Raw genomic sequence first — 14755 nt, 5'->3', positions numbered from 1 at the left:
TGGCAATGGTCCTGTTGTCATAACTTGAATCGGTAGAGAGCATGAGTTGTACAAACGGCACATCGCCGATCTTGCTCTGAATACTGTGTCACTTTCAGACATGATAAAAGACTCCTATCGCTCTTGGGATTTGCAACAAAAAAAAAAAAAAAAAAAGAAAACTAGTTTCCATATATAACCGGAAATGGAATCACGTTGTCTTTTCTAGAGCGATAATTTTATTGTCCCAACCTGTAGCAAGGATATTATTAACAAAAATCCATAGACTTTAAAGAAGAGTTAATAATTTTCATGGAAACAGCAAATTATCAATCTATTTTTATTATGTTATTTTTTTCATGCTTTAATGAGCCAAACTATTTTTCAGGCCATCCAAAGATACAAATCAAAGCTCAATCAATCAGGAACTTTCTGCCAAAAGATGTATCAAAATTTTACAGATATCATGGCTCGTTGACAACTCCCGGCTGCTATGAAACTGTCATTTGGACCATCTTCAAGCAGGCAAACCACATTTCACATCGACAGGTAGGTTAGAGTTATGCTCTCATATGTCAGAAATGAGAATTTATTAAAGACCAGAAAAATTGAGCCGGCATTTTCTATTTATCAAATATATTCAAAGATTTCAGGTGAACTTATGCAATTTATATCATGGATATTATATGATTCTATCTACAGAGACTTCTAAAATCTAACAATCCAAAGACACTCGTATAAGCGGAACTGAGATAGTAGGTGAGCAACATAAAAAGACAATGCGAGGTGCCTTCATTAAGTTTCCAGACTTTTTCGTATGGCCACTTTTATTTAGAGTACACACATGAAACTTTAGTCCCATTCGAAGTAATCTCCCCCGGCTGCAATGCACTTGTTGTACTATTCCAACAACTTCTGGAAGGATTTATGGAAGTCCCCTTGTGCGAGACTGTCAATGACCGGTCTCAGCCTCTTTCATCTCATTTGTCTCATAATAACAACCTGTAAGGATTTCCTTGAGCTTAGAGAATAAACAAAGTCACAGGGAGCAAGGTATGGACAATAGGGAGGGTGAGGAACTGCCTTGATGTCCATCTTAATTAGTCTGTGACAAGGATGGAGTTGTGGACTGCACTCTTGGGACAAACTTCACACAAATCTTCTGAATCTTCAGTTCCTCACGAATAACTGTGTGTACATCTTAATTAGTCTGTGACAAGGATGGAGTTGTGGACTGCACTCTTGGGACAAACTTCACACAAATCTTCTGAATCTTCAGTTCCTCACGAATAACTGTGTGTACATCTTAATTAGTCTGTGACAAGGATGGAGTTGTGGACTGCACTCTTGGGACAAACTTCACACAAATCTTCTGAATCTTCAGTTCCTCACGAATAACTGTGTGTACATCTTAATTAGTCTGTGACAAGGATGGAGTTGTGGACTGCACTCTTGGGACAAACTTCACACAAATCTTCTGAATCTTCAGTTCCTCACGAATAACTGTGTGTACATCTTAATTAGTCTGTGACAAGGATGGAGTTGTGGACTGCACTCTTGGGACAAACTTCACACAAATCTTCTGAATCTTCAGTTCCTCACGAATAACTGTGTGTACATCTTAATTAGTCTGTGACAAGGATGGAGTTGTGGACTGCACTCTTGGGACAAACTTCACACAAATCTTCTGAATCTTCAGTTCCTCACGAATAACTGTGTGTACATCTTAATTAGTCTGTGACAAGGATGGAGTTGTGGACTGCACTCTTGGGACAAACTTCACACAAATCTTCTGAATCTTCAGTTCCTCACGAATAACTGTGTGTACAATTCCCACACCAACATCAAACTGTGCACTTATTGTCCCCATAGATACACTACGGTCCTTCTCCGTGAAATTCTTTATTTGGCCAATCAACTCTGGTGTTCTAACTTCCTTACTCCTCCCACACCTCTTATCGTCCCTCACAGACTCCCTGTCTTCATTTATAATATTATAGAGATATTCTTTCAGCAAAAATGACTTCAAATTAATCTTTCCTTTTTTAATGTGAAGAATCCATCTTTTCATTATATAACCTTTAATAATTTATTTTGTTGATAAGTCCTAGGCCCCAAAAAATATTATTCAATTTCTGTGTATAAGATAAAAATGTAATATTTTCAAGTGATATTGTTTTGTTTTTGTGGTAAATAGTTTAAAAAAAAAAAAATAGGCACAACATATAAGAGTAAATAGGAAGAGTAGTATATATGTAGATAATAATAGAAAAAAATTATATATATATATATATATTTATTATTAAATTATATATGTGTATATATATTTACAGGGTGACCAAAACAAAGCAAAAGCTAAATGGAGGCAATCTAGAACATATGCTGTAGAACGGAGAAAAAAAGGCCAAAGACCGTAGTGTTTTGATTTGATGTTTTGAATCTAATAAACTAGTTATGAGCAAAGTTTCATTTCATTCAGACAAAACACTAAGAAACAGGGCCTAATTAGAGTTGGGTCCGTTTTTAGGGGTCACTCTATATATATATATATATATATATATATATATATATATGTATGTATGTCAGGTCATGTTATATGCTACTGGTACCATGTACCCAGCACTACCTGCCTCATGGTCAGGTCACCGGCGACTAAACTGGTTCCCCCACCAGACTTGTTTGGTGAGGAGGGTGGCTAGTCTCCCTAAAGGATTAAAAACAAAACCTTCCAAAGGGCGAATGAACCCTTTTTCGGGGTCAACGGCCAACTAGCACCGTGTGTGTGTGTGTGTGTGTGTGTGTGTGTGTGTGTGTGTGTGTGTTGGGGTGGAGAGGGCTCCCGTAAACCGTGGTGAAGGCAGCCTTTCTAGGAGAAGCAAATCTCTGATTTAAAAACCCATAAAGCGGGAGACCAGTACCCGCATTAAGCTGGTCTGCAGTTTAACTTGTTGCTGGCTATCTTGCTCTTGCTGGATCTCTATTTTGAACCGAGAGAGAGACTTAGCTGTCGTACACAGCTAAGACTTTGTAACATCATCTGTGTATAGATACTCCCTCAGGTCTATTAAAATGGTCCTGTGGCGATGGTAGTCATTTTTGGGGTCATGGACTTTAAGTGTCTAAGGGAGTGGCACTCATCTGACAAGACATTGCAATCATCATATATATATATATATATATATATATATATATATATATATATATTACACACACACACACATATATATACATATGTTTGTGTGTGTGGAAATATGTTGTTTTTTTTTTCAATCATATTTCACCTTTTATTCATACCAATCCTTTAATTTATAAAGCTCAATGTAATTACAGAGCATATAACAAATAAATGACGAAAGCCTATATTCCAAATTTCAAGATGTTGACCATCTTACAATTTATTCCTTTAAGTATGTTGACATGCATAATTCTTGACAGCACCTGTTTCGTAGTGCAAAATTATTCATTTAATCATCAATCAATGAATTTATTTCGCTCTTAACTCATCAGAAGAAAAAGCACTTTTTACTTCATTTAAAGAAAAATAAACGCATGCGGGCGTAATTAGAAAATTGGAAGAGAAGTTTTAATTACCTTTTATTTTTTTTAATTTTATCACACCATGTTTTCTTTTCGAAAATATAATAATGTAAAAATCCTTGAATGCTTCTGACAAACCATAACTTGTTTCTTTTTTAAATATGCAGATGAAAAAACTGAGGCGATTGTTCTACAACAAAGAGGTCGGAGGTCACCCTGACCATCACAATCATCACCATGACCATGACAAGCTGATTGAATTGGAAGAAACCGTTATCGAAGTGGGTGTTAATGACAAGGTGGGCCCGCCAGCACTTAAATCTGTAGGCATCCCGAAAGCCGTGGATGCTAGCGAAGAGGATAAAAAAACAACAGAAATGCCAACACCACCGACTGGGGATGATGCTGTTGATAATATCCAAATTGGTGATCGGGTTGCTAATACTAAAATTACTGATAGCGTTGTTAATAATAACAAAAGTGATGATAGTGTTGCTCAGGATAGCAAAAGTGGTGCTAGCACTGTTAATGATAGCAAAAATGGTGCTAGCATTGTTAATGATAGCAAAAATGGTGTCAGCGTAGTTAATAATAACAAAAATGGTGACAGTGTAGTTAATGATAGCAAAAATGGTGATAACATTGTTAATGATAGCAAAAATGGTGATAGCATTGTTAATGATAGCAAAAATGGTGATAACACTGCTAATGATAGCAAAAATGCTGATAGTATTATTCAAGATGGCAATGTGGAAATAACTACTCATCTTCCTCATCTCGAGATAAACCACAAACAATCAAATACAGAGATTCTGCCGAAGATAACCGATGTTGAATCAAAACCAGAAGAAATGATGATGGGCAAAAAGGAAGCTGTTGATAATAATAATTCCACAGTCAAGGAGCACAAATTTGCAGAAGTGGACACAATAAAAAATGTTGAATCCCCAAAAGAAGTATCTGAAATAACAAGACCTAAACCTCTAGAAGATCCCGACACAGACAGAAAAGAACCCCATGTGGCTGAAATGCAAAGAGATGCTGGCTATGCCCATTTAGGTTCCCGCGAACCCACTGGCCAAAAGCAGGCACTCAACAAACACAGGAATTACCATCATCATCACAGCCGTGACTACCACAGAAAAAAACGTGATATGCAAGGAGAGATACCTCATAACAATGATCCAGCAGGAGCAGCAGTGGTCCCAGAAGCCAAGAAGGAAGAGATCGCCGACAAAGAGACAAATTTCTTGATAGAAGGTGACAAAAAATTGGACAAGTTGGAAGAAGAGATACATAAATCGGATGCAATTTTTAAAGAGATTGAGGAGAAAGTGAAACCTCATAAAACCGAGCGAATTTACATCAGCGATAATTACCGTCCCATTCAGCCACTGAATGGTCGTCTTGTTCTTAGAAGTTTTCCATCATTTGAAGAGGATCCAATCTTATTGACAGGGCAGCAACCAAGTGCTGTGTGTTCCGACGCAGAATCGGTGACGCTTTCGAGTGCAAGATTTTACTTAACACTTTCCTTGTTTTACTTTGTTTCAAATTTTTTAAAGTTGGCATAAGAATCTCCATATTTTTTTTAACGTATATATATATATATATATATATATATATATATATATATATATATTTTAATTAAATTAAAAATGTTAATCTTTTCTTATCTGGAGGAACTAAAAATAAGTTAAAGAAATGATGATCTGTCATAAAAAAAAAAAAAAAGATGCTGAGAATTGGAACCTTTTCACGACACAAAGAATTCGGTACTTGTGTAGAATCTTAACCAGACGTAACTAACTGGGAAAATGGTTGGATCCTTCTATCGATCCAGTAGATATCTTACTGTTGATGCAATTCTCTACCTATATAAGAGCCAGGCAATTCCAAGGATGGAGTACTGTTGCCACATCTGGGCAGGAGCTGCTAGAAAAAACCTTATCCTGCCTTCACAGAGTTCAAAATAAACTTCGTAGCCTTGTGGAGGATGCCCTTTTCTCTTCCCTGCAACCTCTTTCTCACAGAAGAGACGTTGCAAGCCTGTTTCTGCTTCATCGTTATTTTTATGGCAAGCGCTCGTCTGAGCTCCAATCTATGGTCCTCCCTTATCAAACATTCACGAGAAACACTCATTTAGCTTAAAACACTATCAATAATTTTCCCCACTCTTTATCTGTGCCTAGACCTAAATATCAATTCTTTGAACAAAGCTTCTTTCTTAAAACTGCACACCTGTGGAACTGTCTTCCGTTTACCTGCTTTGCAGCTGACTACAATATGGTCGTCTTCAAGTCCAACATAAACAAGTTCTTGATGAGCCGTTCTCCTTCAGAAATCCAATTTATCAAATTTACATTTCTAACGATTACTATAATATTGTCCTTTTGACTACTGTACACTCTTTAACCCTTATACTCGAGTGGCCTCTGGGCCTTGATAAGTGGTGATTATTTTGTCAAAAAAAAAAAAAAAACTGACCACTCGGCTTTGCTCGGAACAGGACGTCAATCGCTGGTTTTCGCCGAGTGTCGTCGATTATCAAAGCATAACAACACTACTCAAGTAAAGTATTAATGAATAAAATGTAATAAAGATCATCAGAAAAAAATATAACGAAAATAAAGAAACAACAACCTACCGTAACAATTTTTGTTTTATTCTTGTAAAAAAAAATTTTAAGAGAAAAATAATAAACAAGTATGCTGTATTTTTTTTTCAACCATTTTTTTTTTTTTGTCAAACAAAATTGAACATTAATAACAAAACCAACTTTTTGTGCTTTTCATATTTTTAAAAAAATTTTTTTTACACAAAACTTTAAAAAAAAAAAAAAGCACTTTTTTTTTCATGTATTATATCTTTTGGAATTTTTATTTTTATTTAAAGTAAATCTTTTTTTTTTTTCACGAACATTTTCTTTTCCTATACAGTGCCTGTCCATTTTTTTTTTTTTTTTAATTAAATTATTACAAGAGTCGCCAATCTGATAGGCCCTGAACTAGCATCTAAGCTTCAGCCTCTGTCCCATCGACGAAACGTTGCATTCCTCTGTTTGTTCTACAAGTATTTTAATGGTGAATGCTCTGACGAACTGCAGACACTTGTGCCCCCACAACGCAGACACCCTCGACAAACCCGACAGGCAGCTAAATCCCACCCCCACACAGTAGAGATCCCTAGATGTAAAAGATCTTTCTACTCCAGTAGTTTCTTCCCCAGAACCGCTAGACTCTGGAATTCCATTCCAGGATCCTGCTTCCCTAACTGTACTGACATGCAGAAGTTCAAGTGCAACGTGAACCGACATCTTGCTGCCCAAATCCCTACATAGTGCCCCAGTAGTTGCTGACCCTGATAGTAGCCCCCTACACCAAAGTGGCAATGTGCCTTGTTTGGGGTGAAAATGTAATAAAAATTAAATAAATAAATAAGAAATAAAAAATTAAAAATTAAAACAGCCGGGATGTTCCCTTAGGATTAAGTATACTTTTCTACGGTCGCATCAGACGATAAGCTCCGGGCTGGTTCTGTATTTTTTTTTTTTTTTTGGTTGTTGTTTGGCTTCCTCCCACGTCTGCTTCACACGATTCATGATCGCTTAGCGATTAATCGTTTTGTTTGACAATATGAAATAACATCTTCTGACGTCTGCAACTGTTGATCCAAGGTGGAGATATTCGTCTTGTATAAAGTTGTTAGGAACGACCGGGTGAGGGTGTGTTGTTTATTTAATTTAATGATTTTTTTTTTCTTCCAATATTTTCCCCAAAGATCGTCTGCTCCTTTGCCGCGCATTGATTGGCTGATCAGCATCTTACGTCAGATTACAGTTTAACTCGAGCGCATGACGTTATGTTCAGCTTATGTTTAAGTTATGTTCAGAGCAAAGCTGAGCGGGTTAGAGTTGTTCCTGTTTACAATGCCTCCCCACGGGACAGAGTTAGACACCAGGGTCGTTTTTTAACGTGGAGAAAAGGAACAAAAATAAAAATTGTCTCAGTCGTGAAGGATTTCTCCTCCACCGACAGAGAACAAGAACTTGAAGTGCAGCATCTGAAGAACAGATACTACACTTTGATCTTGTCCATAAGGCCGGGTTAGGGTTGTTACGACTGGTTAAAATTTTCCACAAGTACCGAAAATTGTATAGAATTTGGCGATTTCCAATTTACAAGGAAGAAAGTGAGGAGTTCAAGTAAAAGAAAAAAAAAATGAGATCATTCCACTCCAAGAATTGTTCTTAAATGTACCATTTTTTTTTTTTTGATAATTTCTTTTAATCTGTTACTATTTTGTCATTTTAACGTTGAATAAAGACATTTTTAAAAACAAGGCTCTTGTTATAATTAATTAAAACATGTTTTCTTGTGTAAAAAAAAATAAAACAAAATACAAACGTCTGAGATTTTGAAACACAATCTACAGAATCATAAACAAATACCGAGTTATCTTTCTCTTCATCGCAACTTAGATGATGTCATAATAGACATGGCGGGTTTTATTGGGTTTGTACTACTGTACACATAGATTCGAAAAAGTTGTAAAAAAACAAATATATAACAAATAAATGTTATCAAAGGTAAGATAAGTCACTTTTCTGCCAAACTGGATATATTTTTTGTGTTTTTATTCAATGTAACATATTTATTCAGCTCGAAAAACATACAGTGTTTACCGATGTATTCGAAAATTCAAGATGGCGTCTCACACCCTCTTTAACACCGTAAGTATGGAAAAAGGTGTTATAAATAAAAAAAAAACTATACAAAATACTATTAAAAACCCGTCGAATATATGTCAACATATGTCACGGTAACATATATTGAGCGAGTTTTTAACAGTATTTTATCCGTTTTTTATTTATAACATCTTTTCCCACACTTACCGTGTTAAAGAGAGAATAAGACGCCATCTTGAATGTTCCAATACATATCGAGTTATCTTTGTCTACACCGCAACTTAGATGACGTTATAATAGAAATGGCACTAGTTAGAGAGATGTGTTGCGTTGCGGTATGTTTTTTTGTGTGTTCATCAACATCAATTAATGAAACTAGCGAGTTTACTTATTTACAACAGTAAACTTTATTTAAACAAGTGAAGAATATTTGTACATTTTTATATACAAACGATAGCTTTGGGGGGGGGAATGCATAAGGCTATGTGCGTGACGTGTTCGTTATGGGGATAACAAGAGTTAATTCTATAATTGTATCGTTTATGATTTTTACAAAGTTTAGCTTATCTCTGCAAGGCTATCGAATACGCAGGAATCGTTCATAATTGAGTCGGCTTGCATGTGTAACCAACTCGGAGTGTGCAAGTACCACGTCCGTTCTTGTCTGATGCACAGGAGAGAAAAAGAGAGAGAGACGGAAGAGAAAGTTGATATCGCCACCTATCGACTGAAACATGCAACAAGGGCGATAATCGTATATTTTTCAAAACTGAAAGTGTTGTGCATTGTGTCTAGGGTTGGATCAAATACAATTGTATTTGTATTTCAATTGTATTTAAATACAATTTTAATGTAATTCTATTTGTATTTGTATTTTTAGATTTAGGAATAAATGTATTTGTATTTGTATTTTTAGACTTAGGAGTAAAAGTATTTGTATTTGTATTTCTGGTAACCTAAACGAAAGTATTTGCATTTCAATTGTTAAAAGTCAGTATTTGATCCAACCCTGTTCACATACATGTTGCGTACGTGTACCGGTCTACCAGCCCTGTCCACTTCCAGTCACACACGCTGCTGCTAGAGTGACGATAAGTCTGTGAGTCAAGTAGCTTCAATTCAGGGTTGCCAGCTTGGCTTTTTTAAGGCCAAATTTCGCGAATTTGGCTTTTTTTGAAGCAGTTTGGCTTTCAAAATTTTTGTTTGTTTTTTTTCAAATTTATGCTTCAAATTTGGCCTTTTTCGGATAATTTTATATAAATATTTATTAAATATGGATTATTAAAGAAAAAGTTATAATAAAGTAATTTAAACAGTTGTTTGGATGTCTAAACTTGTAGATTTAAAAAAAAAACTTTTGACCTCCCACTCCCATTCATGGATTTACACCCTCTCGCACTAAGCGAATCTCACACCTAAATGTTTAATCCGGTTTCACAGTTACTTACTAAATGTCTATATGAACCCTTTCAAAGAGTTCACAGTTGAGTATGAAACCATTTTGGGGACATTTTTTAGTGCTGGCGCCTTGTCCCTGCCAATTAGGTCACTGAGTATATTTCCTCTGAAATAATTAATTCTTGTATTTTTCGTTTGAAATTCTTTAAAAGTAGTGTTTTGAAATTAATTGAATTAATTTATTTTCAATTTATAGAAATTTGAAAACTTATAACTATAGCTATTTAAAGTTGTATTTAAAATGAATATTTTTAAGTATTCATATACTTTTTCCTGAGTAGTCCCAAAAGTTTAATTAAAAGTCAATAATTATAGATTTTCTAACTATCTTGGATTAATAGACACATTTGCCTTAATAATGACGCATAGATTGTTCTTGGAAACAAAGTCTAGTTTTAGAGTTATGACTAAAATTAAATTTATCAATATTTTAGAGATATTTTAAGTTGATACCTCCAATCCCCTGAGTAAATTTGGTCTTCTGACGACTGACATAATTCTTTTAAGAATATGATTGACAAATAGAAACTTATTTACAAATTGTACCAATAAATATGGTATGGAAAAAATGGCACTAGTAAAAATGGTAAGTAGATGTGGAGTCTAAGATAATAACCAACTACTTTTCAATTATGCTGTCATCTTAGAAATCTGTCGATTATACTCGCATGTTTACTCATTGTAAGTGTTTTCTTCAGATTTCATGTGTAATACTAAATAGATTGTAACTCCAAATGGTTACTAATATCATAATCGTAAAAAAAACATTTATAAACATCTCTTTTATGTAATCTGTCCCCGTTGTCAATCAATGCTTACATTAAAGTGTAGTACCTGCTCTGATGACCTAACTTTATCTAGTCTGTCCTTGGTCGATGAAAGAAAAATTCTTCTAAATTGGGGTATATATTTTTGGCTATGGGAGATAAATTCTGTGCCTTTTACTTTTTAAGGCAATTTCATTTGGTTTTACAATTTTGCCAGTCAGACTTAGAGATAGAAAAAAGTTAACTACCCTAAAAAGTTATGATGGCCCGAAAATGAAGGATCATTTTATGTAAAATTTATATGCGAAACTAATTACTTAATTTAAATTATAAAATATTCCTTTTCTAGATGTTCACAAGTAATCTTTTGAAAAAAAGTAGAATTACATTTTTAGGAGGGATAGCTGAGGGTTCTCATCTACTTTAAAATATAGATATAATTTCATTTTAATTTGACAAACTTCTTAATGTTATCCTGGTGCTTGTCCCTAAAAGTACACAGGTGAAAATATCACTTCCAAATAAATTAACAAGAAAACTCTTTGATATAATTATGCATTAGGCAAAAATATGTTCTACACCAAAAATCTTATCTCCCCAATTTTACGTATTTGCAAATCATAAAACTATGATAAAATAATTAAAAATCCACTCAATAAATATCCTAATCTTTAAACAAAAAACAAACAAAATAAATTACTTATACCAAATGCAGTAGGACTTAATTATCTATCGACCGTAGAATTTTAACATGCTGCAACTCTTAATTGTTTTTATGTTTCAAAATGTTAATATGTGTTCTAAATGATCTTTACCCAACATTCCTATTATTATTAAACGTTTCATTTACTTATTTGTAAATGAACATTTATAGATCAATTTTGACAATTTTCTGTACAATAACATGTTTTTAACAAATAAAAATTATTTTAGTACAGAAAAATTAAAAGCAGCGGCTGCCAGCGATTAAATCGTTGAATTAAGTTTCTATTTTCAAGATTTTAATGTCAATGGCGTCAACTGAGCTATTTGTCTCCTAGGATCGTGCAAGAACATACGAGAATTGAACGTAGTGGAAATAGCAATGCTAAAAGAAGTGGTGCAAATTTTGGACCCATTCCAAGAGGCAATGTCGCAAGTGGAAGGAGAAAACATGGTGACACTTTCTTGCGTTGCACCAGTTGTTTTGGCCTTGAACACAGCCTCAAACTATTCATGGAAAGTAAACCAACCTACTGCTTAAACTTGGCTAATGCACTACAGTCTTCTATCAAAAAGAGATTGCATCCGTTTCTTGATAGGACTGATGTCATTGCTGCAGCTGTCATGGACCCCAGCTTTAAGCTGTCATGGCTGTCATGTGAAAAAATGAAAAATAAAAATATTTCGAAGATTGTGGACCTAATTATTTCGCAGTCAACTCAGTTGTCTTTGAAGAACACAGTTCAAGAGAGGAAGTTTTTCATGACCGTGAACACAAATCAAGACGAGGCTGACATGAATGCAAAACGCCCTCGTCTTTTTGCCTCATTGCCACCAGCTGGGAAGCTAAATGTAAGTCCATCAATAAGCGACACTACAGCGGTAAAGGCAGAACTCGATTCCTACTTAGAAGAATGTGTTCTGGCTTTTGACGTCAACCCACTGAGGTACTGGCGGGAAAACAAGAGCTTCAAGATTTTGAAGCCTTTCGCCAGAAATATTCTAGGGTGCTGTGCAACATCGGCACCATCTGAAAGAGTTTTCAGCAAGGCTGGTAATTTTTATACCCCAGAGCGAGCCAAACTTGGCCCAGAAACTTTCAGAGCTCTAATGATGATAAAATGCAATGAGGACATGATATAGAGTGTAATGTAGATGTCAAATTTGGAAGGAAATATTTCTTCTTTTTTCTTCTTTTCTTCGCATATTTTCAGATTGTTTAAATCAGTTATTGTATTTTTATTTGTATTTTGAGATTGAGGAATAAAAGTATTTGTATTTGTATTTTTAGCGTTAGTATTTGTATTTGTATTTTTAGAGTTAGGAATAAAAGTATTTGTATTTGTATTTCTGGTAACCTTAACGAAAGTATTTGTATTTGTATTTCAATTGTTAAAAGTTAGTATTTGATCCAACCCTGATTGTGTCCACGTGTGCGCTCTGTGAAAAAAAACTCAGACTAATTTGTCTCGACAGCTGGAACAGCTAAGCCAGTGGTTCTCAACCTTTTTGTACTCATGGACCCCCTTTTCCCTTCTTTTTATCTTGGTGGACCCTTTCATAACTATTGGTCATAAGACAATCTTCGATTTTTCACTTATATAAATTTTGAGGTTTTAATAATGAAAGAAATATATAATTAAGCTTTATTTTTAAATGAAAACTAATTTAATGCAAATAAAGTATTCTACAATAACTATAATAATTATGATTATAATGATAATAAGTTTTGCTACGTTTTGCCTGTGGACCCTCAGAAATATTCCATGGACCCATAGGGTCCATCTGGACTCCAGTTGAGAACCCCTGAGCTAAGCAAGCTGATAGAATGAGGATGAATACTATGAGAGGAATGAAAATGATGTAAGGAATGAATAAAATTCGATGACACATGAGAATTTTTTTTAATTTTTATTTTTTTACACGGGGGTCACCACTTATCAAGGCCCGGAAGCCACTCAGGGATAAGGGTTATTGCAAGTACAGTACGTTAGTGTGGAGGTTTGATGAAGTGTTTACTTAAGGGGGCGGTTCATTAGGAATTTGTTAACGTTGGACTTGAAGACATCCAAGTTGTAGTCAGGTGGGAAGCAGGCAGATGGAACAGAGTTCTACAGGCGCGCAGTTCTAAGAAAGAAGCTTTGTTCATGGAATCCACGTTTTGATTTAGGCACAGATAAAGAGTGGGGGAAATTTTTCACAGTTTAATTAATTAATTAATTAAAGGAAGCCATCGACTTGCTATTTTGCAGCTACAAGTGACGAAACCAAGAGGCAGAAAGTGACGAAACCAAGAGGCAGAAAGTGACGAAACCAAGAGGCAGAAAGTGACGAAACCAAGAGGCAGAAAGTGACGAAACCAAGAGGCAGAAAGTGACGAAACCAAGAGGCAGAAAGTGACGAAACCAAGAGGCAGAAAGTGACGAAACCAAGAGGCAGAAAGTGACGAAACCAAGAGGTAGAAAGTGACGAAACCAAGAGGCAGAAAGTGACGAAACCAAGAGGCAGAAAGTGACGAAACCAAGAGGCAGAAAGTGACGAAACCAAGAGGCAGAAAGTAACGAAACCAAGAGGCAGAAAGTGACGAAACCAAGAGGCAGAAAGTGACGAAACCAAGAGGCAGAAAGTGACGAAACCAAGAGGCAAAGTTTAATTAAACACACATATAAAAAATTATGGAAACGGCCATATATAGACACTAGATGTATCACGATCACATATATAGATGCAGACAAAGAGACACACGTAATGAAATATATATGCAACAGACAAAACACTGCCCTCTACCAAAATTTTACGGAATGTTTGTACATATTTTATGAGTCTTTGTAGAACAAAGGGGGAAGTATCTAGGAAGTTTTTGTCAATAAGTAAAAAAGGTGATAATTATTGATGGCTCTGAAAATTTTTTACACTCAATTACACAAATAATTTTTTACTAGCCTGGGTGCCCGGCATTGCCCAGGTGTTTGGACGTTTGTGTTTAGCAAAAAAAAAATAAATGTGGTAGTAGGCAGGCTCGAGCCCATACGATGAAAGAGGGAAAAAAGTGACGTCATTGCCATTGCATACATCGTCAAACCGGAAGTCGCGAAGGTTTAATTTAAGGCGAGTCAATCGAAAAAAGGAGATGACTTTCGAAAATATCGGCGAAAAAAGCGACCCCTCCCTGTAGAAAAGTGTCCAGTTGAGGGTGAAGGAATTAATGTTTTTAGCCAATTCTTCGATATTTGTCGTCGAAAGGGTCGAGCTTCAAAATGATATCTCGTGAAAATCCGTCGCCTTTGTCGAAAGTTTTAGGCAGACATACAAACATAGATACATTTAAACAGACAGGTAAGATTTATATCTATACTAGCGGGGGGTACGCGGCGATGCCCGGGTGTTTTTAGGTGTGTGTGGTTTTGGGTAAATCCAAACTCTGGGGGTTGGAGGAGGTTAAAGTAAAAAAAAGTTTTGGTAGGTGAGTATGAGAATCGAACCCGGAACCTTGAGGCAAAGTTGGAAAATAAAGTGTGAAAAACAGACGTACGACGTTAATCACTGGGCCATGGAGAAATACAAGGGAAACATGTATGAATTTATTTATTTAACTATTGACAGGTGGCAGCAATAAAAGTTAACT

General features: G+C 35.4%; 1 protein-coding gene across 1 annotated transcript in view; it reads left to right on the top strand.

Moving 5' to 3' along the window:
* The window catches only part of LOC145284000 (uncharacterized), a 97430-nt gene extending 92271 nt beyond the window's left edge, over window positions 1-5159 (top strand). Inside the window, exons 8-9 of the mRNA XM_080133093.1 lie at window positions 368-528; window positions 3684-5159. Of these exons, the coding sequence (XP_079989219.1) occupies window positions 368-528; window positions 3684-5090 (1568 nt within the window). The 3' untranslated portion in view covers window positions 5091-5159. The remainder of the gene's footprint in view (window positions 1-367; window positions 529-3683) is intronic.
* Window positions 5160-14755: the final 9596 nt, after the last annotated feature.

This window comes from Euprymna scolopes, chromosome 8, assembly GCF_053919585.1.
Source record: "Euprymna scolopes isolate OS-2025 chromosome 8, ASM5391958v1, whole genome shotgun sequence".
NCBI lineage: Eukaryota > Metazoa > Mollusca > Cephalopoda > Sepiida > Sepiolidae > Euprymna > Euprymna scolopes.
This window is presented reverse-complemented; position numbering and strand designations above follow the sequence as displayed.